Source organism: Stomoxys calcitrans, chromosome 4, assembly GCF_963082655.1.
Source record: "Stomoxys calcitrans chromosome 4, idStoCalc2.1, whole genome shotgun sequence".
NCBI classification, from domain to species: domain Eukaryota; kingdom Metazoa; phylum Arthropoda; class Insecta; order Diptera; family Muscidae; genus Stomoxys; species Stomoxys calcitrans.
In genome coordinates this window covers 6834968-6861193 of record NC_081555.1, presented here as the reverse complement: position 1 = coordinate 6861193, position 26226 = coordinate 6834968, and the positions used below count along the sequence as shown (strand labels likewise).

The 26226-nt window shown below is 36.5% G+C and overlaps 1 protein-coding gene across 1 annotated transcript; it reads right to left on the bottom strand.

Annotated features, from left to right (window-relative positions):
* Window positions 1-581: 581 nt before the first annotated feature.
* On the bottom strand, window positions 582-22980 carry LOC106087847 (basic-leucine zipper transcription factor A). Its single transcript, XM_013253034.2, has 3 exons — window positions 22899-22980; window positions 10945-11474; window positions 582-1590 (listed from the first exon to the last, which is right to left on the bottom strand). Exons 1-3 carry the CDS (start codon window positions 22899-22901, stop codon window positions 582-584), a joined length of 1542 nt encoding a protein of 513 aa, XP_013108488.2. The 5' UTR covers window positions 22902-22980.
* Window positions 22981-26226: the final 3246 nt, after the last annotated feature.

The window sequence follows — 26226 nt, the reverse complement described above, 5'->3', positions numbered from 1 at the left end:
TAAGTTCTATGATAAGGGCCCCCTTTTTTATAGCCGAGTCCGAAAAACGTGCCGCAATGCAACACTTCTATGGAGAGAAGTTTTTACATGGCAAAGTACCTCACAAATGTCGCCAGCATTGGGAGGGGGTAACCACCTCTGAAAATTTTCTCTTTTTTTTTCACCAGGACTCGAATTCAGGCTTTCAGCGTCTAGGCGGACTTGCTAACCTCTGTGCTACGATAGATTTGACTATCTTTAAATTCAGGGTTTTTGAGTGTTGCCATACCTTTTACATAAGTCCCGATTGTGAGAGTGTAACATTTTTCCTGGCATTTAGACTGCCTATGGCCATAACGAAAGGAATTTCTGTCTGACTGTCCAGCACCTTTAAAGGTTTTTTCTTTTATTTTTTGTTTATTCTGACTTAAAAAATATATATCAACTAGTTGTTCCTTTGCTTTCATTTAATGGTTGTTTTTATTAAAAATAATTTAGGTAACATAAAAACATTTACAATTAAAAAAAAAAACACTTTAAATAAACGAGTTATATAATAATAAAAAAATACTTAAAACCTTACGACTCTTTTTTTTAGCTATTTAAAAATTTCCCTGATTACTGGCATTCCTTTTAAAGTGTCCCTTATAGGGTGTTGCCAAGGTTTGCAAATTGCCATTATGATTTATATTCCCACCCTGGTGTTGCGGTTGCTGCTGAAAACTTTGCAGCATTTTCACCACCTGCCAACTGGGTATGTAGGAGTCCAACAGAGATTTGGCATTGCGATGATCAAATAAATCAGGTATCTTGTTGTAGGCCGATTTGTGATCATAAGAATAGTAGTGTTGTGGGGGAGAAGCAAAATGCTGCTGCTCATATTTCACAGGCCTTTCGGTGGTGGTCAGGGAGATAAATGAGGGTGGGTAGGGGAAGGTTTTTGAGGAATAAGGCAATTTGCGATCGAAACGCATGGGAGCATATAAGACTTGTTTAGAATGTTTGCCTGGGGTTTGGGGTGGTAGGCCATATACCTCGGCAGGATGACGTTCAATAGGTGATGGGGGTGCTGCTGGTTGACTATATGGTTTATTATGGTGTTGGTTGATGGTAGCATATTTTACACCCGTGGCAATTGCATATTCGGGCAATTGGTTGCGTTGGTGCTCTGATGGTGGTGGCAGACTTTGATATAATTTTAGGTTTATGGATGGCGATGGTGGTGATGCTTCGTTGCCAGTTGCGTGTGACACAATTTCTGGTGGCGGTGGTGGTGGTGCTAAAAATGTCTGTTTTGCCTGATGTTGTAAGTTTGGATGCACTGTTGCCTGGGTTATAGCCAACGGTGATGGAGTGGTGATTTCTGTTGACTGTGCTACTGGAGTGACAAAGGCGACAGCCAGTTGCTGCTGCTGTTTTGGCTCGTAGAGGATTTGTTGCAGCTGTGTTGGTGGTGGTGGCCGTTGTTGCTGCTGCTGCAGTTGTTCCTCCTGTTGTAATTGTTGGTAATACAAGTGTCGTTGTTGTTCTTGTAGTTGTTGGTAATGCAACATTTGAGGATTTGTTTGTTGGAGTGTGCTGTCATGTTGCTGTGCCCGATTGTCGCTGAAGCTTAAATTTAAAGAAAAAGCAAAAACAAATTTATTAATATTTTTGTTCGAATGAAATAACTTGCAATGATTTTAATCGCTTCTCTCTATGTAATAAAACTCTTACACATCGCACATTATTTAACATCAACAACAAATGAAAAAAAAAACACAAATTGAAAAAAATCCTCCACTGACTACACTGCTTGTTTTTAAAAGTGTGAATTTTATTTCATTGGCTTGAGAGTAGCACTACATTCACATATTGGTTAACCACCATTGCCAGCTCACTGCTGTTGTTGTTTTTTTCTGCAAAAACTTTAATTTAAAAATTTTTTCTTTGCTTCAGTGACATTTGAATATTTGCACGTTCATCGAAAGCCCAAAAACATAAAATTGTTGCCCGCAATTTATGTTTTGTGCATTTATCTGGCATTACTTGAAAAAATCCTTGATAACGGTAATTAAATATGACTGAAAGCGAGCTTGAAAATATGCCAGAGAGATGTTGTCTCTTGTTTTTTTTTATTAGGCAAATAATTGGTAGTGGTGGACTTAGGCAAAAGAAATTAATAAACAAAAGACTTAGGAAACAAACCTTACATTGACAAACTATCACAATGGCAGTTAAATATTTTTTGTTTATATTTGTTTTGGTCAAGGTCATGTAACTGAGGTTAGGGTTAGGGTTAGGGTTAGGGTTAGGGTTAGGGTTAGGGTTAGGGTTAGGGTTAGGGTTAGGGTTAGGGTTAGGGTTAGGGTTAGGGTTAGGGTTAGGGTTAGGGTTAGGGTTAGGGTTAGGGTTAGGGTTAGGGTTAGGGTTAGGGTTAGGGTTAGGGTTAGGGTTAGGGTTAGGGTTAGGGTTAGGGTTAGGGTTAGGGTTAGGGTTAGGGTTAGGGTTAGGGTTAGGGTTAGGGTTAGGGTTAGGGTTAGGGTTAGGGTTAGGGTTAGGGTTAGGGTTAGGGTTAGGGTTAGGGTTAGGGTTAGGGTTAGGGTTAGAGTTAGGGTTAGGGTTAGGGTTAGAGTTTGGGTTTGGGTTAGGGTTAGGGTTAGGGTTAGGGTTAGGGTTAGGGTTATGGTTAGGGTTAGGGTTAGGGTTAGGGTTAGGCTTAGGGTTAGGGTTAGGGTTAGGGTTAGGGTTAGGGTTAGGGTTAGGGTTAGGGTTAGGGTTAGGGTTAGGGTTAGGGTTAGGGTTAGGGTTAGGGTTAGGGTTAGGGTTAGGGTTAGGGTTAGGGTTAGGGTTAGGGTTAGGGTTAGGGTTAGGGTTAGGGTTAGGGTTAGGGTTAGGGTTAGGGTTAGGGTTAGGTTTAGGGTTAGGGTTAGGGTTAGGGTTAGGGTTGGGGTTAGGGTTAGGGTTAGGGTTAGGTTTAGGGTTAGGGTTAGGGTTAGGGTTAGGGTTAGGGTTAGGCTTAGGCTTAGGGTTAGGGTTAGGATTAGGATTAGGGTTAGGATTTTGCAAATTTGTAAATTTTGCCCATGAACATTCCACTAAGGAACAGGGGCAAATTTCGCACATATCAATGAGTGCAGTCTGATTCAAGTTTAAGCTCAATGATAAGGGGCCTCCTTTTTATAGCCGAGTCCGAACGGCGTGCCGCAGTGCGACACCTCTTTGGGGAGAAGTTTTACATGGCATAGTACCTCACAAATGTTGCCAGCATTAGGAGGGGAAAACCACCGCTGAAATTTTTTTCTGATAGTCTCGCCAGGATTCGAACCTAGGCGTTCAGCGTCATAGGCGGACATGCTAACCTCTGCGCTACGGTTAGGGAAATTTTTATCTTTAGCGAAAATTTTATAGAAATTTTGTTTTTAGAGAAAATTTCATAGAAATTTTGTCTTTAGAGAAAATTTCATAGAAATTTTGTCTTTAGAGAAAATTTCATAGAAATTTTGTCTTTAGAGAAAATTTCATAGAAATTTTGTCTTTAGAGAAAATTTCATAAAAATTTTGTCTTAGAGAAAATTTCATTAATATTTAGTCCTTAGAGAAAATTTCCTAGAAATTTTGTTGTTAGAGGAAATTTCATAGAAATTTTGTCGTTAGAGGAAATTTCCTAGAAATTTTGTCGTTAGAGGAAATTTCATAGAAATTTTTTCGTTAGAGGAAATTTCATAGACATTTGGTCGTAAGAGGAAATTTCATAGAAATTTTGTCTTTAGAGAAAATTTTAAAGAAATTTTGTCTTTAGAGAAAATTTCATAGAAATTTTGTCTTTAGAGAAAATTTTATAACAATTTTGTCTGAGAGAAAATTTCATAGAAATTTAGTCCTTAGAGAAAATTTTATAGAAATTTTGTCGTTAGAGGAAATTTCATAGAAATTGTATCGTTAGAGGAATTTTCATAGAAATTTATTGAAAATTTCGTGGAAATTTTGTCTTTAGAGAAAAATTTGTTGAAAATTTCATGGAAATTTTGTCTTTTTCTTTAGAGAAAACCTATAGAAACTTTGCCATTAGAGAAAATTTCATAGAAATTTTGTCGTTAGAGAAAATTTCATAGAAAGTTTGTCGTTAGAGAAAATTTCATAAAAAATTGTTAAAAATTTCACGAAAATTTTCTCTTTAGAGGAAGTTTCATGGAAATTTTGTTTTTAGAGAAAATTTCAAGGACATTTTGTCTTTAGAGATAATTTCATAGAAATTTTGTCTTTAGAGAAAATTTCATGGATATTATGTCTTTAGAGAAAATTTCATGGATATTTTGTCTTTAGAGAAAATTTCATGGATATTTTGTCTTTAGAGAAAATTTCATGGATATTTGTCTTTGGAGAAAATTTCATAAAAATTTTTTTTAAAAATTTCATGGAAATTTTGTCTTTAGAGAAAGTTTAATAGAAATTTTGTCATTAGAGAAAATTTCATAAAAATTTGTTGAAAATTGCATGCAAATATTGTCTTTAGAGAAAATTTCATAAACATTTTTTGAAAATTTCATAGAAAATTTAATGGAAACTTTGTCTTAAGAGAAATTTTCATAGAAATTTTGTCTTTAGAGAAAATTTTATAGAAATTTTGTCATTAGAGAATATTTCATAAAAATTTGTTGAAAATTTCATGCAAATTTTGTCTTTAGAGAAAATTTCATAAAAATTTGTTGAAAATTTCATAGAAAATTTAATGGAAATTTTGTCTTAAGAGAAAATGTTATAGCAATTCAGCAATATTTCATAAAAATGTTATAAAAGTTTTGTCGTTGGAGAAAATTTCATAAGGATTTTGTCTTAAATTTTTAAAATTAAATTTTGTCTTTAGAGACTATTTCATGGAAATTTTTTCTATAGCAAAAATTTTACGGAAATTTTATCATTGGAGTAAATTTCATGGAAATTTTGTGTTTGGAGAAAATTTGGTAGAAATTTCATGGAAATTTTGTCTTTAAAGAGAAATGAATTCTCTTTTAAGAAGAAATTTTCATGAAAAATTGTGTCTTTAGAGAAAATTTCATGGAAAATCTCATGGAAATATCAAGGAATCCAATTTATAGCAGATAGTTTATAAGAGTCGTCTGCAGCCCTCATTTTTAACTCAACTAGGAAAGGTAAATTTTTTTCGTATTGCAAAATGTGGCTCTTCCATTTAATTTAATGTTGTTTCTTTTAATTAAAACCTTTCAAATTTGACTTTTTCTCAGCACCTGCTGCTGTAATTAATGATTTTATTTAGGCGATTTGAATGGAATTTCTTGTGGCATTTTGTTTTCTAATATTTCTACTGTCATCATTGTTGTTGGTGTGACCGATGGCCGGTTAGACCAGGAAACTGTCATTTATACGTGATCAATCGATGACTAAGTTGTTGAGTTTAATGTTTACAGCACATTTGACTTGTCATTAAAATTTATTTTTTTGTTTTTGCATTTTTTAAAAAATGTGGGGGGGCTTATGGCCAACAAAAATAAAAAAATAGTTAAAAACAGGATTTATATATTGGTTATTGTGTTGCTGGGATGTTGGACGGTTTAATAATGAAAATGGACCCACCCCAGGAAGGAGCAAAAAATTCGTAGTAACATGCAAAAATGCATATTAAATAAAATTAACCTAAGCATTTTTTTTATAAATAACCACAGCCAATTTGTATGGCAGTAGGTTAAGTCAAAAGCTCAATTGAAATTTAAAAACCCAATTAAATGTTTTGTGTTGAAGCGTAACTATAGCGCATAATACGATTTGTATAGAATTCAACGAATTTTTAATGAGATAGATAGCTAAGAAAGAAACATAGATGTAACGGAATAATAGATAAATAAAACATTTCGAAATCACAAAAAGTAAACAATGTAAAAAAAAATTTTTATTGGACATTAGATAAAAATATTTTTATCTAATGAAACAAAAAAGATTTTGATAGGCGCCGTGTAACTTTTTTTACCCAAAAATGATGAATGGGTAGAAAAGAATTCAAAATAAGTTGTGTTTAAAAAAATGTATCTTAAAATACGCGAGCAACTTTGTGAAGTGCACTCTAAGAACTAGGACTGGTCATATCGAAAAGGTTACCCGATCACTGTAGTTTGCATAAAGCGGAGATCCTTGCAATTAAAGAAATAGTAGAATGGCTAAGATATCGTGTCACACACTACAGAGAAACTGGAATCTGTGGGTAAGCCTCAAGCTTGGCTTTCAGGATCAAGCCCCAAGGGCAACGAATGACAGATAGTCACAAACAGGGGGTTTTGTACACTCCAAAATTGCATGGCCTTGCACGCGTCACGACAGGTAACTGTCTGATCGGAAAACATGCTGACAGACTAAAGGTTGCAAGTAAAGGCTTCTACAGAAGCTGTGTGGACGTCGAAGAAGAAGAGACTATTGAACATCTGCTATGTGTGTGTCCCGCACTGACAGTCACAAGGAGCTTGACTTTTCTCATTTCCTCGAGAACTTGTCTGTGTTAGCGGATGTGAACATTCGCATGTTATTGGGCTTTTTAAAGCCATCCTTCCCCTGTTCCTGTGGTATCGCAATAGAAGAAAACGCCTTAGTGAGTCTGATGGCAGACTGCCACTTAAACCTTATTTTAACATAACCTGAACCTATCTTAAACCTAATATAGACATAACATAAACCTAACCTAAACCTAACCTAACCAAACCTAACATATACATGACATAGACCTAACCTAAACCTAACCTAAACCTAACCTAAATCTAACATAGACATAACATAGACCTTTACCCTAACCCTAACCCTAACCTTTACCCTAACCTTTACCCTAATCTTTACCCTAACCCTTGCCCTAACCCTAACCCTAACCCTAACCCTAACCCTAACCCTAACCCTAACCCTAACCCTAACCCTAACCCTAACCCTAACCCTAACCCTAACCCTAACCCTAACCCTAACCCTAACCCTAACCCTAACCCTAACCCTAACCCTAACCCTAACCCTAACCCTAACCCTAACCCTAACCCTAACCCTAACCCTAACCCTAACCCTAACCCTAACCCTAACCCTAACCCTAACCCTAACCCTAACCCTAACCCTAACCCTAACCCTAACCCTAACCCTAACCCTAACCCTAACCCTAACCCTAACCCTAACCCTAACCCTAACCCTAACCCTAACCCTAACCCTAACCCTAACCCTAACCCTAACCCTAACCCTAACCCTAACCCTAACCCTAACCCTAACCCTAACCCTAACCCTAACCCTAACCCTAACCCTAACCCTAACCCTAACCCTAACCCTAACCCTAACCCTAACCCTAACCCTAACCCTAACCCTAACCCTAACCCTAACCCTAACCCTAACCCTAACCCTAACCCTAACCCTAACCCTAACCCTAACCCTAACCCTAACCCTAACCCTAACCCTAACCCTAACCCTAACCCTAACCCTAACCCTAACCCTAACCCTAACCCTAACCCTAACCCTAACCCTAACCCTAACCCTAACCCTAACCCTAACCCTAACCCTAACCCTAACCCTAACCCTAACCCTAACCCTAACCCTAACCCTAACCCTAACCCTAACCCTAACCCTAACCCTAACCCTAACCCTAACCCTAACCCTAACCCTAACCCTAACCCTAACCCTAACCCTAACCCTAACCCTAACCCTAACCCTAACCCTAACCCTAACCCTAACCCTAACCCTAACCCTAACCCTAACCCTAACCCTAACCCTAACCCTAACCCTAACCCTAACCCTAACCCTAACCCTAACCCTAACCCTAACCCTAACCCTAACCCTAACCCTAACCCTAACCCTAACCCTAACCCTAACCCTAACCCTAACCCTAACCCTAACCCTAACCCTAACCCTAACCCTAACCCTAACCCTAACCCTAATCCTAATCCTAATCCTAACCCTAACCCTAACCCTAACCCTAACCCTAACCCTAACCCTAACCCTAACCCTAACCCTAACCCTAACCCTAACCCTAACCCTAACCCTAACCCTAACCCTAACCCTAACCCTAAACCTAACCCTAACCCTAACCCTAACCCTAACCCTAACCCTAACCCTAACCCTAACCCTAACCCTAACCCTAACCCTAATCCTAATCCTAACCCTAACCCTAACCCTAACCCTAACCCTAACCTTAACCCTAACCCTAACCCTAACCCTAACACTTACCCTAACCCTAACATAAAGCTAAAGCTAAACCTAAAGCTAAGGCTAAACCTAAACCTAAACGTAAACCTAACCTAAACCTAAACCTAAACCAAAACCTTTACTTAATCCTACACCTAAACCTAACCTAATCCCAACCTAACCTGAACCTCAGCTACGCTAGTCCCAACGATCGTGCCAAGTACAGTCTGAATCGGTGTATAACCTCATATAACCCTCATATAAACAGATTTCCTAATTTGGCATTTGATCCCTCAGAAGCCGCAATTGTTATACTATTTGGATGAATTTTGCACGTAGGTTTATGTTATGATTTCCAACATCTATGATAAACATTGTCCAAATCGGTCTAAAATCATATAAGCCGATCTCTCCTTGCACTCTCCGGCCCCTTAGAAAATTAAATTGTTCCTTGTTTGACAGAAATTTGGTATGTAAAGTACAACTATACCCTGCAACTACCTCATTGGATCAAATTTTAATTATCATATTCATATTCTACTCTCGAATACCTTTCTTTGGGATCCTATATTGTCCCGATCAGTCCACCTTTTCATTTTGGGCGGTACTCTTGGGGCGACCCCTAGGTACTTGGCTCCAATTTTTGGATATCATATTCGCATTATAGAAATAAATAGAGCTTGCATTTCCTTACTTTAAAATAATTGAATTTTGCCACCTTATGCGATTCTGTTAAACAAAAATGAAGCTTTTAATGAAAATCATTTCAACTTACATGTGTGGCTTATGCTGGTTTGTGTCTTAAGTCTTTTGTTTAGCACTTAGCAAAGGCACTTAGACGAACTTGATGAAAGCTGCTTATTTAGTAAGAGCTTTCGTGAAACTTTTAGATCTTCAAGTTTTAAGCAAAAAGTTTAGGTCAAAGATTTTTGGTTTTAATGTTTGTAAAACAAAAAATAACTGATCAAGTTGCTAAAAATATTTTATCTAGTTTAAATTTAAATTCGTTTGTCGATATCTTATTTTTCTCTAGCTGAGGCCTCAATGTTGCGCTTTTGCTGAGAGAGCTCGGCGTATTAATGGAGATAGGGTATGGCCATTTAGTAGTTCTATAGATACGGAGGCTAAACTGAGGAAGGTGTCTTACATGAACCAAGATTGATTCAAGATAGGGTCTTAAATATTAGTTTTCCCGCAATGGAGTAATGGGAGGCGGATGCTGCGTGTGCGAACATTGACGTTTGCAGATGGCTCCAAGGCATGATGTTGTGGAACTCTGATCCACTCGATATCGCTATGTTGCAGAGGCTGTCGGAGGAGTGTAAGGTCTTTCATGCAGAGGTTTGTGCCATTTCGACCGTTGTAAAAAAATTCTGGGAATAGATTTAAATCTTCCGAAATGCAGAATTTATGTGTACAGCATTTCCGTACTCAAGGCCTTTAAATTGAGAAAAGTAAATTTGAAGTGCGTAGAGGAATTTTTTGTATCATTGAATAAACTTCAAGCTTATGACATAGCGTCCTGGGTTTTTGGACAGGATGATATGTCTGGAAATGAGAACCGATCGCCGGTGAACACAGCATTCCATTGAGGAACCCATGAACATTCCATTGAGGAACAGGGACAAAGATTTTAGCTCAATGATAAGAGGCCTCCTTTTTATAGCCTCTACGCTACGGTGCCTCCAAGGTGATTGATCATGAAATTATGTAAAAAGAGCCTTTAAAGGCCATATCAGCTGAAATACATATAGAGGAGCTGTATCTAAATTTGTGCCGACTTTGATGTAATTTTGCACACATACTGGCACGTCAAAGACATCACCTCACGCTAAAGATGTGGTTTTTAAAACCTTAAAAGGCCATATCGGCTGAAAGATCTACATTAAAGCTATATCTAAATCTGCACCGATATTGATGAAATTTTACACACATACTGAAACGTTAATTAAAACACCTCACGCTAAATTTTGTATAAATCGTACCAAAATGTTGGCTTGTACAGCCTTAAAAGGCCGTATCTGATGAAAAATATATGTGGGAATTATATCTAAATTTGAATCGATTTTAATAAAATTTTGCACACATACTGGGATGTCAAAAAAAAAAACACCTCACGCTAAATGAAAGATGTATATGGGAGCTATATCTAAATCTGAAGCGATTTTGTCCAAAAACAATAGCGTTCGTCGTCGGACCAAAAAAGTGACTTGTGCAAAATTTTATGGAAATCAGACAACAAATGCGACCTGTACCGTGATCACAAGAATACATGGAAAGACAAATTGGCATCGCTAAATCGAATCAGGAATCATCGCAAAACCGAATCAGCCGATCGGTATACTTATCAATGGATCTAGCTTTTCTCATTTTTAGTGTTGAAAAACAAACCATAGTTATAATATCCCGTACCACAGTGGTTATGTAGGGTATAAATATTGTGTGTGTGTGTGTGTGTGTGTGTGTGTGTGATTTTGAAATGCCTTAATTTCCTTGGAGAAAGAGGAGAAAAATTTATGAATACTCTTCTTCTTAAGCAAAAAACCTCATTTTATGCATTTGTTTTTGTTTTGTTGCCTTCAACTATCCATATTTGATTCATGTTCGAAAAGTTTTATTTGTTTATAGCTAAGCTTATCCGGTGTAATATAGCTTTTTCAAAACATGTTTGTGTCTTAAGTCTTTTGGTTTCAATTAAAACTTTGCTCCCCTTAGCATAAGATTATGTGTCTTAAGTCTTTTGTTTGAAGAGAGTATAAAGAATTTGAAAAAAGCGCTTTATTTAAGAGAGAGAGAGAGAGAGAGAGAGGTTTAAAAGGCTTTTTCTCTTACCTTCCACTATGCTGTTGTTGTTCTTGTTCATCTTGCAAAAAAGTGGCATAACCTTCACTCAATTCTTGTTGTTGCCTCTTCAATAGAGCCAATAAAGAAGGCTTTTCCTGTTGACTCATCTCCCTTAAGTTGTAGACCAAAGGCTGTGATTGATGATACTCCCGACCAGTTTCGGCATGATCCAAGTTTTGTAAAACATTATATTGTACATTAGTATATCTCTTTTGATAAGACTGAGCCGATGATGAGTGCCCAGATGGTGATGGTTGTGGTGGTGAATGGACTCCTTGTGGATGGTGTATGCTGTCATATGTGTTATAACTGGCCACTATTTCCTGGGCTCGTTTCAGTGGCTGACTGACCTGATTGCTGGGGTTTGCTTGCGTCTGGTATTGGTGCATTGGTTTCAGCTGGTGATTATGTTGATGATCCTCTTTAGCCTTATAAGCATAATGCTGAGTGGCTTGGATAATTTTAGCCTGGTTTATGACCAAAGCACTTGTGAACAACAAGGCAAACGTAAAACATTTCTGCAAAAATGGAAAATGAAAACACCATAAGCCAATGGTAGATGGCAATAAATTTTGGCAAATTGTAATAATTACTCAAGGATGATGGTAGAAATGATTAGGTTTTGATAATAGATGGATCAACTTTCAAAAACTGCATAACACCATACTTTGTAGCCGAAGCGGAGATTGGTTCAGGTGTGTGTTAAGTAAAGTAGTCGCACTTCCTTCTACCTAGGAAAACTGAAAATGCTTTCATTTTCAGCGAATTACTTTCGAATTTTTATGACCATATTCCATTGGTTTTCATTTGGTTAGGGACACACCTTTCTAGGTGAATGTTTTATTTAATGAAAACATTTTTTGCTGGTCGTAGTAGTAGTAATGCAACCCCCCCCCCCCCCTCTCCCTTTTTTGGTGCAAACTGCAAATCATTTTTGTTTATTTTTCTATTTACAATAAACGAAAAAGGCGTTTAAAATTATCATGGCGATGACTGGCGGCGAAAAAAGGTTAATGTTTAGATTAGTTACAGAACGATTTGAAATGGTGGACACATATCAACGTCTTTGCCATTCATACCTTTCACCTGTTTGTTGAGTGGGCGTTTGAAGCTTAAGTTAAGTTAAAGAGACCCCGTCATATACATATGCATTGGTTTACTTTGTGCCTTGTCATCGTGACCACAGTTAACAATATGATTTTGTCCTGAGGTAGTATCACCATCAACGTTAACAATGGACCACACACACCATGCCATTCATCTACAGTCTTACACATAATAGGGGAGATTATCATGCAGTTAATGTTTATTTTAAACATTTTTAATTATATGGTAAATTGCAATGTTTACTTGTTCGCTTATTTTCTGTGGCTGTTTTACTTAGCTTCAAGTTTAATTTAAAATGTGGCCAACTTAATACAACACCAACAGCATTTTTTTTGAGTATTTTGATTTGAGCTTGTCTTTCGAAAACCACAATCATTATTATTATTATTTTTTGTTAGACAAAATTGCGGTTGCTTTCTTAGGAATTTTGGAAATTTGAAATGGACCTCTAACCGTTATTATTTGACGCCCAAAATTGTTTTGTTTTCAATGCATCATTTCTTGCAATATAGGAAAAATGTTGTTAAATGAGAAATGGGTTTGGTAGTTTTGGTCAATATTAAATGTAAATTTGGCTGGAGGGTATATTGGCATACATAAACGAAATGAATAAGTCAAAGAAGCAATTTTCTATAACACATATATTTTTTTTAATATATTTATAGCTCTAGGCGAATTGCGAATTGCATAAGCGGTGATGCTTATAGAGATCGAGGGGCATATTGTATATTGAAAACTTGTCATATAAATAACATATTGTGCAAAGTTATTAACACTCCACCATAGTGTGGGCATATTCTAATCTGGTCATTCCATAACGCCTCGAAATGTTGATCTGCGATCCCATAAAGTTTATATATTCTTGGTCGTCTGAATCGATCTAGCCATGTCCGTTCGTCCCTTGAAATCACGAAAGCTGTCGAACGAATAAAGCTAGTCGCTTGAAATTTTGTACAGATACTTCTTGTTAATGTGGGTCATGGGGGATTGCTGGAGGCTACCGTACCGCAGAGGTTTGAATCAGCCTATGGGTTTGAATCCTAGAGAGAACATCAGAAAAAAATTTCAGCGCGTTATATCCCCTTCTAATGCTGGCCACGTTTGTGAGGTACTATGCCAATAAAAACTACTCCCCAAAGAGGTATCGCACTGCGGTATGCCGTTCGGACTCGACTATAAAAAGCAGGCCCTTATCATCGGCGTATCGGTTTATATGGGAGCTTTATTCAAATCAGAAACTATGCAAGGAAACTATTTGCAATCCCCAAAGCAATGCATTGCAAATCTGCACATGAACATTCTATTACGCAACAGGGGAAAACTTGTTACATATCAATGTGACAAGTATTGGGTTGCCCAAAAAGTAATTGCGGATTTTTTAAAAGAAAGTAAATGCATTTTTAAAAAAACTTAGAATGAACTTTAATCAAATATACTTTTTTTACACTTTTTTTCTAAAGCAAGCTAAAAGTAACAGCTGATAACTGACAGAAGAAAGAATGCAATTACAGAGTCACAAGCTGTGAAAAAATTTGTCAACGCCGACAATATGAAAAATCCGCAATTACTTTTTGGGCAACCCAATATAAGCTCAATGATAAGGGGCCTATAGCCGAGTTCGAACGGCGTGCCGCAGTTTGGGGAGAAGTTTTTACATGGCTGCCATGCCATTTTTTTCAAATGGCATAGTACCTGACAAATGTCGCCAGCATTAGCTGTCGATACCACTGCTGAAAATTTTTTGATGTTCCCGACAGGATTCGAAGCTTCATAGGCGGACATGCTAACCTCTTCATTACGGTGGTTTATTAATAAAACTTCCGAGCGGTGAATTTAAGCTGGATAGTTTTTTTTTATAGACAGACAGACGGGCCAGAAGACAGTCAGATAGATGAACAGAAATGTAGGTGATAAAAACAGATGGACATAAATACAGACGGACATAAAGTCAGGCGTAGATAAAGAGAGAAGAACATAGAGAGAGGCGGACATAAAGAGAGACGTTTATATTGGTTGCCCAAAAAGTAATTGCGGATTTCTTAAAAGAAAGTAAATGCATTTTTGATAAAACTTAGAATGAACTTTAATCAAATATACTTTTTTTACACTTTTTTTTCTAAAGCAAGCGAAAAGTAACAGCTGATAACTGACAGAAGAAAGAATTTTTCAACGCCGACTATATGAAAAATCTGCAATTACTTTTTGGGCAACCCAAAAAAACAGATGAACAAAAGGACAGACGGACAGTAATACAGATGGACAGAAATAAAAACTTACATATAAACAAAAGGCAGACAGACAGACCTATAAAGACAGTTGGTCATGAAGGCAGATGAATACAAATACGGATAGAAAGAAAGATAAATGGACAGAAATATATATCGAAATACAGATAGAAAGAATGACAAGCGGGCACAAAGACAGATGGACAAAAACACAGACGGACAAAAAGACAGACCGACAGAAATACAGACGAACAGAAAGACAGACGTTCGGACAGAAAGGCGGACAGAGAGACAATTAGCCATAATGACACACGGACTTAAGGTAAACGGGCCTATAGACAGTTGGATATAAAGGCAAATAAACAAAACCACAGCCGAACATAAAGATATTCGGGCATAAAGACAGACGGATAGAAATAAAGATAGATATAAACACAGGCAGATATAAATATAAACGGACAGAAATTCAGACGGAAATATTGGTGGACAAACATAAAGACAATCGAATATAAAGACCAACGGACAGAAACATTAACCGACATAAAGACAGTCGGAAATTAATACAGATCGACAGAAATTCTGACGGATAGAATTGCAGACCGCAAGAAATACAAATGGACAGAAAGACAGACGTTCAGAAAGGAAAAAGAAGAGAAAGTCAGTTGGACATAAAGGCAGTCGTCAAAAACACAGACGGCCAGAAACATAGACCGACATAAATACTGCCGGACAAAAACACAGACGTACATAAAGATAGACGGAAATAAAGAGAGACAAACATTAAGACAGTTACACATAAATACAGACGTACAGAAACACAGATGGACATAAAGGCAATGGAACACAAAGACAATGCTGACATAAAGTAAAATGGAAAGAAAGACAGATGGGCAGAAATACAGTCGAACAGAAATCCAGATGGACAGACGAACAGACGGACCAAAGGACAAATAGATGGACGGGCACAAAACCAATCGGAAATACAGACAGACAGAAATACAGACCGACAGAGATATAGACGGAAATAAAGACAGCCGGATAGAAACACAGTCGAACAAAAAGATAGAGACCGACATAAAGACAGTTACACATAAATACAGGCGGACAAAAACACAGATGGAGACAAAGACAGTAGAACTTAGAGACATAGAGGCATAAAAAAGGAAAGAAAGACGGAGGGACAGTAATACAGTTGAACAAAAAATCAAATGGACAGACGGGCCATCAGACAAATAGATGGACGGACAAAACGCAAGACGGACACAAAATAATCGCACTTAAAGACAGATAGACACAAAGACAGACGGACACAAAGACAGACGGGCATGAACACAGATGGAAATAAAGACAGACGGACAGATGGACAAAAAGATAGATGGACGTAAAAACAAACGGACATAAAGACGGGCATAAAGACAAACGTAAAGAAAGGAAGACGGATAAAAACACAAACGAACGTTAAGAAAGATGGACATGAAGACAGTCGTACATAAAAACAAACCAACAGAGATACAGACGGACAGAAAGACTGACGTACAGAGAGAAAGACGAGGACAAAGACATTGTGATATAAAGACTGACGGACATGAAGACAGATGTACATAAATTCAGACGAACAGAAACATAGACTAACATAAAGACAGATGGACAAAAATCTAGACGAACATAAAGATAGACGGAAATAAAGAAAGACGGCCATAAAGGCGGACATAAAAATGGACAGAGGCTCAGATAGAAATAAGGACAGACGAATAGAAGGACATAAAGACTCACAGAGAAATAAATGAACGCACACACAACACGCGGGCAGACAACCAGTCGGAAAAACAGGCACAGAGACAAACAAACTGACAAACGTAAAGATAGGCAGACGTAAAGGCAGTTGGATACAAAGATATGCTATCACAACAAAAGACGGACAGAAAGACAATCGGAAATAGAGATGGACAAAGATGCAGATGAACAGAAAGAAGCACAGACAGACAGGTGGACGTACAAAAAGGAAAACAGACAGACAAAAACACATTAAAAATTAATATCAATAACCTATTGAATAATTATTAGTGCACCGTTGTATTGCTTTGACATTGAAGTGTTTTATAACACTTTCCGTTGACAAGTCTGATTCTCGTTTGTGAGAAAACGAAGCAAAATCCCCTAATAATTGCAAAAAGATGTATTATGTCTAGCTTAAGCCTAGTTATCAGGAAAAATTGCAAAACATGGAATTTTTTGAAACCAAAATTGGATAATAATTGACCATTTTTAGGTCCGAAGGAAGTTAAATCATGGCCCTATTGCTTCTAATGGATCTATCTGGGCGATGTTTCAGTTGGTGAAAAGATAGCACGAATGTACTTCAAATACCAAATTTCACTCAAATCGATAAAAATGTAGGCGTCACGAGACTCAAGAACTCAAATCCCGTGAACTGAGATATGAAATAAGTCTTTAGACCTGCCTGTTGGTGTTGAAAGGCACAAAAATTCTTAGCATACGAAATTTCAAATTTCCAATCGCGTAAAAATTTTGACTTTTAAACGCACAACAATTCAAATCGGGGGATTTTTTTTTTTTTTTTTTTTTTTTTTTTTTTTTGGAGACTATGTCTATTTATGCACCTATTTTAGGGAGATTTGAAGTGTGTGTTGTAAAAATAAAAATTGTGGCTTTCACACAAGGCAAAAGATGTCTGTCTTAAAAATTCAAAGCGATAGACCACCCTATAAATGTATATGAAAACTACATATGTCCAAATCTGAAGCGATATCGCCCATTTTCGCTCCTCATCGTTCTGCGTTAATAAGGAGTATCTGTGCAAAATTTCAAGTGAAGGTGCTGATTTTGACAAACAGGCTGAAGGACTTGGCTAGATTTACTTAGAATATCAAGACAATTCGAGTCATTTGGGATATGCCAACAAAACTATTCTTTTTTTTTGCCATTTTGCCATAAATACAATTTTCGTCCGTGGCGCTATAAAACCACTACAATGCTAAAATCCTAAAGTTGTAGTTAAAGTGCCTGAAATTCAAATCGACATTCCGTATTTAATCGATTATTGCCTACCGTTTTTTACGCTTATATCGAATACATTTTTACCCATCAAAAATTTGTTAGTTGGCTTTACCTTCCAATTCACATTATAAGTAAAAATACAAATTTGCCCATGAACATTCCATTAAGGAACAGGGGCAAATTTCTCACATTTTAATGAGTGCTGTCCGATTCAAGTTTGAGCTCAAAGACAAGGGGCCTACTTTTTACAACCGAGTCTGAACGGCGTGCCGCAGTTTGACATTTCTTTGTGGAGAAGATTTTACATGGCTGTGATGTCATTTTTTTCAAACGGCGAAGTTCCTCACAAATGTCGCCAGCATTAGGAGGGGATAACTACCGCTGAAAATGTTTTCTGATGTTCACGCCAGGATTCGAACCCAGACGTTCAGCGTCATAGGCGGATATGCTAACCTCGGCGCTACAGTGGCCTCCACATAATGGTCAATCTATTGGGTTGGGAATAAAGTATTGGGTTGCCCAAAAAGTAATTGCGGATTTTTTAAAAGAAAGTAAATGCATTTTTAATAAAACATAGAATGAACTTTAATCAAATATACTTTTTTTACAATTTTTTTCTAAAGCAAGCTAAAAGTAACAGCTGATAACTAACAGAAGAAAGAATGCAATTACAGAGTCACAAGCTGTGAAAAAATTTGTCAACGCCGACTATATGAAAAATCCGCAATTACTTTTTGGGCAAATCAATACTTTATTCTGTCCTTTTTTTGCCTGTGTATAAATGCGTTCTCCTCCCTTTCCAGTTTTTTGCCTATTGGTTTTCTGAAGCATTGATCGTTCAAAGCACTGCAATTACACAAAACAATTGTATTTCAATTACAAATCCTAAAAAATACGAAAAATATACTTTTATTTTTTTGATACCTCTGCCAGCAAATCTTTGTAATCCAATCAAATGCTCCAACACAATATGGCCTAGACAATGGCATAATTAACTCCATATAACTTCCTTAACGACAATAAGTAAATTAATTTCTTTTCAATTTTTGGAGGTCTTGTGTTAAAGAAGAAAAAAAACATTTTCTGTCCCCTTTTGAATAGAGACTTCCTTCCTTTCTAAGCTCCATGGGTTAATAGTAACGAATTACAATTCGGCAATACTGTTGGGTGATTATTATGTACGATATTGAATCATTTCACCTTGTTCACTGAGTCTGTATTTGTTTGCAAGTTAATACAAAGACAGACACACTCACTCTTAGCATTTTGACTACAAAGTTGGTGTCTTACGCCTTTCGTTTTAATTCGTTTTATTTTTTGCAATTAAATGTAATGCCATTAATGTCAATACAGTGATGGCTTTCTTTAATTCCCATCTTTTAGTATGCTTAATTTAAAATGCTTTTAAATTTCATGGAGAGAAATAGCTGAAGTCTTGTATGTAGATTAGACTGCAACATAAAAAGGCGTCAAAATTGCAATTTACATGCTTTAGCAACATCGCTATCAAAGTGCACTTCATAAAAATGGAAGTGCAAAGAAAAAATTGCCACAAGTTGTGCTGTGATGATATAACAATTGATGGAGGCATTTATTTTTTGATTTTTTCCTGAATCCAACTGGATCCATTAGACAAGTTTGTTTAGACTTGTCTAATGGCTATTTGTAATAAAATCATATTTCGTATGGGCCACAAAATGGCTAGAATTCATCGCAATCATTCATGTGCAAGGCAATTAATTTTAACATTTCCATGTGATATTCAAAGAACACCACGTATATAGCTATTCTACTTCTTCTTTTACAGCACCTATTTTTTTATTTGATTGATGGTATTATGTGTGTGAGTGCCACATTCAATGCATTTTTTGTTAGAGAACCTGACAATCTATTGTCGATAGGCGGACAGTTTGTCATGTTCTGTTAGGCTTTACTCTTCATTACATGAAATCTTAAAATTTTGGAATTTTTTTTTTGTATATTTTGCCATCTTTTGACGTTGGTTTATGTCTTTGGGATATTTACAAAAACTTATTTAATTATGAAAAATTGCCAAAACAATTACTGAAAAAAAAATCAATTATTTTTTTATTTTTGCATTTGCATGTTTTCCAATGACAAATTGCCCTAAGGGGGGAGGTCCAAATTTTGACATTACTCATTTGTTTAGTTTGGTTTATGGAAATGATTGTCTTTAGGAAAATGTGGTTACATTTTAGCGTCCACTAAAAAACGTATTTTTAAGAGGCTTAAAGAATATGCAATATGGAGGATACCTAACGTTACTGTTATATATTGGGTTGCCCAAAAAGTAATTGCGGATTTTTTTAAAGGAAGTAAATGCATTTTTAATAAAACTTAGAATGAACTTTATTCAAATATACTTTTTTTACACTTTTTTTCTAAAACAAGCTAAAAGTAACAGCTGATAACTGACAGAAGAAAGAATGCAATTACAGAGTCACAAGCTGTGAAAAAATTTGTCAACGGCGACTATATGAAAAATCCGCAATTACTTTTTGGGTAACCCAATAGGTACAACGAAAAAAGGCGAGGAATCTTGGGAATCCACCACCATGCATTCTGCTAAAATATGGGAGCTATATCTAGTTATAGACTGAATTGGGCCGTACTGGGCACAGAGTCATAATAGAACACTATGTGCAAAATTTCAGCTAAATCGATCAAAAATTGCGGCTTGTAAAAGCTCAAGAAGTCAAATCGGGAGATCGGCTTATATGGGAATAGCTCCCATGGGAATAGCTCCCATATAAGCCGATCTCCCGATTTGACTTCCTGAGCTTTTACAAGCCGCAATTTTTGATCGATTTAGCTGAAATTTCGCACATAGTGTTCTGTTATGACTCTGTGCCCATTACGGTCCAATTCAGGTTATAAACCGATTTAAACCGTACTTAGCACAATTGTTGGAAGTGATGACAGAACACTACAAATCGGTTAAAATTTGCGGCTTTTAAGGGCTCAAGAAGTCAAATCGAGAGATCGGTTTATATGGGAGCTAAATCAGTTTAAATACCGATTTGGAACTTACTTAACTCCATTGTTGGAAGTCATAGCAAAATTTCAGCCAAATTGGACCAAAATTGCGGCTTAAAAGGGCTCAAGAGTCTAATCGGGAGATCGGTTTATATTTGGGGCTATATCAGGTTCTTGACCGATTTGAACCGTACTTAACTCCATTGTTGGAAGTCATAGCAGAACACCATGTACAAAATGTCAGCCAAATCGGACCAAAATTGAGGCTTTTAAGGGGTCAAGAAGTCAAATCAGGAGATCAGTTTATATAGGGGCTATATAAGGTTCTTGACCGATTTGAACCATACTTGGCTCAGTTGTTGGGAGGCATAACAGAACACCTTGTACAATATGTCAGCCAAATCGGTAAAAAATTGTGACTTCCAGGGGCTCAGGAAGCCAAATCAGGAGATCGCTTTATATGGGAGCTATATCAGGTTATAGACCGATTTGGACCATACTTGGCTCCGTTGTTGGAACTCATAACAGAACACTTTGTGCAAAATTTCAGCCAAATTCGGCCGGGCCGAATTTTGGAAATCCACCAGCATGGATTCTGCTCAACTATGGGAGCTATAACTAGTTATGGGCTGAATTGGACCGTACTGGGCACAGATTCATAACAGAACAATATATGCAAAATTTCAACCAAATCGAACAAAAATTGCGGCTTCCAGAGGCTCAGGAATCAAATCGGGAGATCAGTTTATATGGGAGCTATATCAGGTTAAAGACCGATTTGGACCTTATTTGACTCCATTGTTATTGGATTGCCCAAAAAGTAATTGCGGATTTTTCATATAGTCGGCGTTGACAAATTTTGTCACAGCTTGTGACTCTGTAATTGCATTCTTTCTTCTGTCAGTTATCAGCTGTTACTTTTAGCTTGCTTTAGAAAAAAAGTGTAAAAAAGTAAATTTGATTAAAGCTCATTCTAAGTTTTATTAAAAATGCATTTACTTTCTTTTAAAAAATCTGCAATTACTTTTTGGGCAACCCAATAGAAGTGATATCAGAACAATATGTGCAAAATTTCAGCCAAAGCAGACAAAAGTTGGGGCTTCCATTGTCTCAAGAAGTCGAATCTGGAGATCGGTTTATATGGGAGCTATATCCAAATCTTAACCGATATAGCCCATTTGCAATCCCCAACGACGTAGTCGTAGTCCTTACAGGTTTTTATAAATATGGGATATTTTTGCACAAAATATTTGGGTGAAAAAGGATAAAAATTAAATGAGGAATGACATGATATAAGGGCAATTTGATATTAAAAATTCATTTTGCATTTTTATCGCCATTTTTATCGAAAATGCTTACAAATCTGTATCACTTGCCGCACCGATTTTACATAAGTCAGCATGCTATCTTACATAAGATAGCATGTGTAGCGCATATGGGGAAGATGATGAGACGTTTGTGTCTTAAGTCTTTCTTTTTATTGTTTTTCAAGTGTAAAACGCGATATTTTACCAATTGACTTATATCAAATGCCATCATTATTGGCCAAATTTGTGTCTTTAGTCTATTGTTTTGTATGTGTTTCAAATCTTTTTTTTATTTTCTTGTATTCCTTTAAAATTCGTAATTATTTTTTTCCAACTCTTTAAAATTTCAGTTTTCAAATCTTTCTTTCTGGTCTTTATCATTTTTTCCTTCCTCCTCTTTTTTTGATGTTCTCATAATCGTCAAAAAATCAAAATAATTATCGCACATGTGCACAAAACTTTACCAAACCAAAAAAAAAAAAGACCATAGCAGACCCCTCTCCTTTCCAACAACAAAAATACAAACTGACCAAAAACTAGTTGCATTCTTTGGCTAAGAGATTCAATGTAATTTTGGACAATGGATAAATGACTCAAATTGTGCTGGCCCCGCGGCTAACGTCACCGGTAACTGCAGAGGCCTAGACAAACATAAAACCTGAAGCAGCAATTTGAGTTCTTGTTTGCTTAAGCTGCAATTTTTTGCTTTACAAAAACAAAAACACCAAAAGAACATCATGTCATGGATGTCTTCTTGGCTAACTGACTGAATTTTCTTATCAAAAAAGGAGTTTAAACCACAGAACTCAAATTAATTTTTATTTATTTTTTATACGATTTTATTTTGGTGCGTCAAGTAGTTTTTCGTTAGTTTTTTTTTCCTTTTTTTATTTCAAGAAGTTCCGCCAAAGCTTGAGGTGTTCATAGTGTTGTTGTTGTTGCTAGTTGATTGTACATTGTGTATGTCTTCTAGCAGAAGTGCATCTAAGCAACGGATGTAGCATGTGAATCTAAAGCTGTCCCAAAACAACATTCACTTTTTTGTTGGGGTTTCATTTTTTTTTTTGTAGTTAGATTTTTGTTATTGAACCAAAAAGAGCAATTTCAAAGATGCCATCAACGAAAACGAAAACACGCATCGTTTTTACCAGCTATTTCACACCAGAATGATTTGTGGGTCTATATATCAAAGTGGTATCATGTAATTAGGCAAAAGAATGCAAATTTTAACTTCAAGTAATAATCATAGATGATTGATGGCCGCAGGGAAATCTTTAAGATCACTCACCATTATTTTATCTTTTGATTGGTTAAACAGTCAACACAGAATATTTTTTCCTTTAAAATTTAAGTTTTTGGCTGACTATCTTAAAACACTTTTCTTTGAGGCTGTGCCACTTCACTTGTTAGCAGTCTTGAGTATTTTTTTATAAAACACTTTATTTGGTCCGCTAGTCAAAAATAACCGTTAAATTTGAATCTATTCCATTCAAAAGACGTAGAAGAAACCAAAACGAGTTCTCTTTGTATTTTAATTATAATAGACCACCATAATGTTTGTTATGTCTTGTACGTGTTGTTGATAGTCACGGAATGTTGGACACTTAACAGTATTTGCTGAGTTTTATACTACAATTCTGTTAGCCAGAGAGCCAATGTGTGGATTGTATTGGCCAGTGCATCGCAATACGTTCCACCTCCATTACTAAGGGGGTTAAAGTTTAGTTGTGTGTGTTTAATTTCGGTGTTATGGGTGATTGGATTTTGTGTGTTATAGTTTTGCAAAGCTAACTAGATTCGTTAAAGATGAAAAGAAGTAGAAAAAAAGCAAATACTGAAACTACATTAATGCGTTTCTTCAATTTACATAAATATTTATGTTTTTCTTTTGCCAATAGTGAGTGTGGGCTTCAGTGGCCAACGTTTGAAGTTTACACCCAAATTTTTTTTTAGGCAATATGCTTGTAGCTTTGAGAGATGGCATCTGTGTTTTGAGTTTATTAACACGGAAGAAGGACACATATTTGCTAAATCATGCAATTAGCCTACCTTTTAAAGGCTTAATGGCAAGACATGACAATCTGAGTTTGTGTCTTAAGTCTTTTGATTTGTATTGATTTGAAAAATATGCCGGTTTTGGTTTTGATAATTTTTTGAAAGGCGTTGTAAGTTATTTTAAGGATAAAGATTAGTTTTTATTTAAAAATAAATAAAAAGGTGTAAAGTTTGGTCAAGTTGCATCTTGGAAACACATCATGGAATTTACTAAAAATGAACACAAATTAATTTAACTGAAGGGCAAATGAGTTCATTATGTTCAAAATTTCTGCCAAGTCAATCAAAAATTGAAGCTTCGTGGGAGATCGATTTATATGGCAGCTATAACAGGTTATTGATCTATTTGGAACATACTTACCACAAATGTTGAAAGTCATAATAGAACACTACTTGCAAAATTTCAGCAAAAACGGATAGCAATTAAGGTTTTCAGGCTCAATGGACTGATCGGGTGATTGGTTTATAAAGAAGATATATCCAGAAGATATATTCCAATTCGTTTTGTATCGTACTTGGATAAGGGTATATTAATTTTGTAGTTCCGTTTGCAATACATCGGAATATCCATTTCACACCGACTGTCTGCTGAAATCACGCTTCAGTCTTTAAAAATAGTGATATTGAGCTGAAACTTTGCACGTTTTTTGTCTTTTTTTGTCCATAGGTAGGTTAAGTTCGGAGATGAACTATATCGGCTATATTGTGATATAGCCCCCATATAGACCGATCTGCCAATTTAAGGTCTAAAGCCCATTAAAGCCACATTTATTATCCGAGTTTGCTTAAAGTTGGGGACAGTGAGTTGTGTTAGGTCTCTAGACATCCTTGTTCAAGATGGCCCAGATCGGTCTAGATTTGGATGTAGCTGTCATATAAACCATTGTATCGATTTGAGGTTTTAAGCCCATTAAAGCCACATATATTATCCAATTTCGCCGAAATTTAGGACAATAAATTATGTTAGGACCCTCGACATCCTTGTTTTATTTGGCCCAGATCGGTCCAGATTTGCATATAGCTGTCATATAGATCGATCTCTCGTTTTGAAGTCTTGGGCCCATCATCAAAAATTATAAGATAAAAAATTTTATCTAATTTATTTATTTTTTATTTTCTTTTGCAGCACTTCTGATATTAACGCAAAACAAACTGTGGAAAACATTGAGTGAGTAATTTTATATATATTTTGTTTCCTTTAATACAATCACATATATCATTCATTTACTGGAAGATTTTTTACCTCTTTGTTAGAGTTCATTTTTATACTCACCACCATGACATAGGGGGTAAATTCATTTAATCATTCCGTTTGCAACTCATCGAATTTTTTAAAAAAGACTAATCTCGAATATGATTGCATCGATTTAAGCATGATTTTGTTGTCATGTTAATTATACCCTACTCCACTATTGTGGTACAGGGTACTATTATTTAGTGAATTTGTTTGTAACACCCAGAAGGAAGAGAAATAGACCCATTGATAAGCATACCGATCGACTCAGAATCATTTACTGATTCGATTAGGTTATGTCCGTCTGTCTATCTGTCTGTCTGTCCGTCTGTCTGTCCGACTGCCCATGTTAATTTGTGTACAAAATACAGGCCGCAATTTTCATCCGATCGTCTTCAAATTTAGTACTGGCATCTTCTTTGGATCTAAAAAGATGAGTCAGCAGAGGAGCTCCTCAAGGAGTTGTACTGTCTCCTCTACTTTGGAATATAGCCATTAACAATATATTATTGTCTGTGGAAGAAATAGGCGTAAAATTGGTCGTGTATGCTGATGACGTGGCAATTGCGGTTAGGAGAAAGTTTCCCAGCACTCTAAGAGATATACTTCCGGAAGCTCTTCATGCAACAGCAAAGTGCGCTACCGAAAGTGGTCTAGGTATAAATCCGTGCAAGACAAAAGTAGTTCTTTTCAGCAGGAGATACATGCTGCCTACAGTGGAACCTGTCTATTTGGGTGGAGAGAATGTTCCATTTACAGAAAGCGCAAAATACCTGGGTGTTTTGCTGGATAAGAAATTGAACTTTAAATCCAACATTTTGGAAAGGGCAAGAAAGACAACTCTTTCCCTATACACCTGCAAGAGGGCCATTGCCAAAAGTTGGGGATTTAGACCGCTTGTCATGCATTGGGTATATACTGCAGTTGTCAGACCTAAAATGTTATATGGTGTTGTGGTCTGGTGGACGGCGCTTCAAAAGTCCACCTACTGCACAATACTTAACCGGATCCAAAGGATGGCTTGTTTGTGCATCACAGCCGCACTGAGGACGACACCATTTGATGCACTGAATTTAATGCTACATCTTATGCCTCTGGACATTGTAGCGACCACTGCCGTGAGGTTAAGGAAGCTTTCTCATGGGTCATGTGGCGGCTACGGACACTGTGTTATCCTTGATACAATATCGGATGTTCCAGGCAGTGTGTATTACACCCTACCTGAGCCGTTTTCTGATAAAAAGTACTGTACAACTATTCCTGATAGAACCGATTGGAACTACGATATCCCTGGTAACAGAATTAACATAGTCTTCTATACGGATTG

Coding starts and splice junctions, on each gene's coding strand:
- LOC106087847 (XM_013253034.2), bottom strand. Junction 1,591..10,944: donor CAACAACAGCATAGTGGAAG/GTAAGAGAAAAA, acceptor TTTAAATTTAAG/CTTCAGCGACAATCGGGCAC.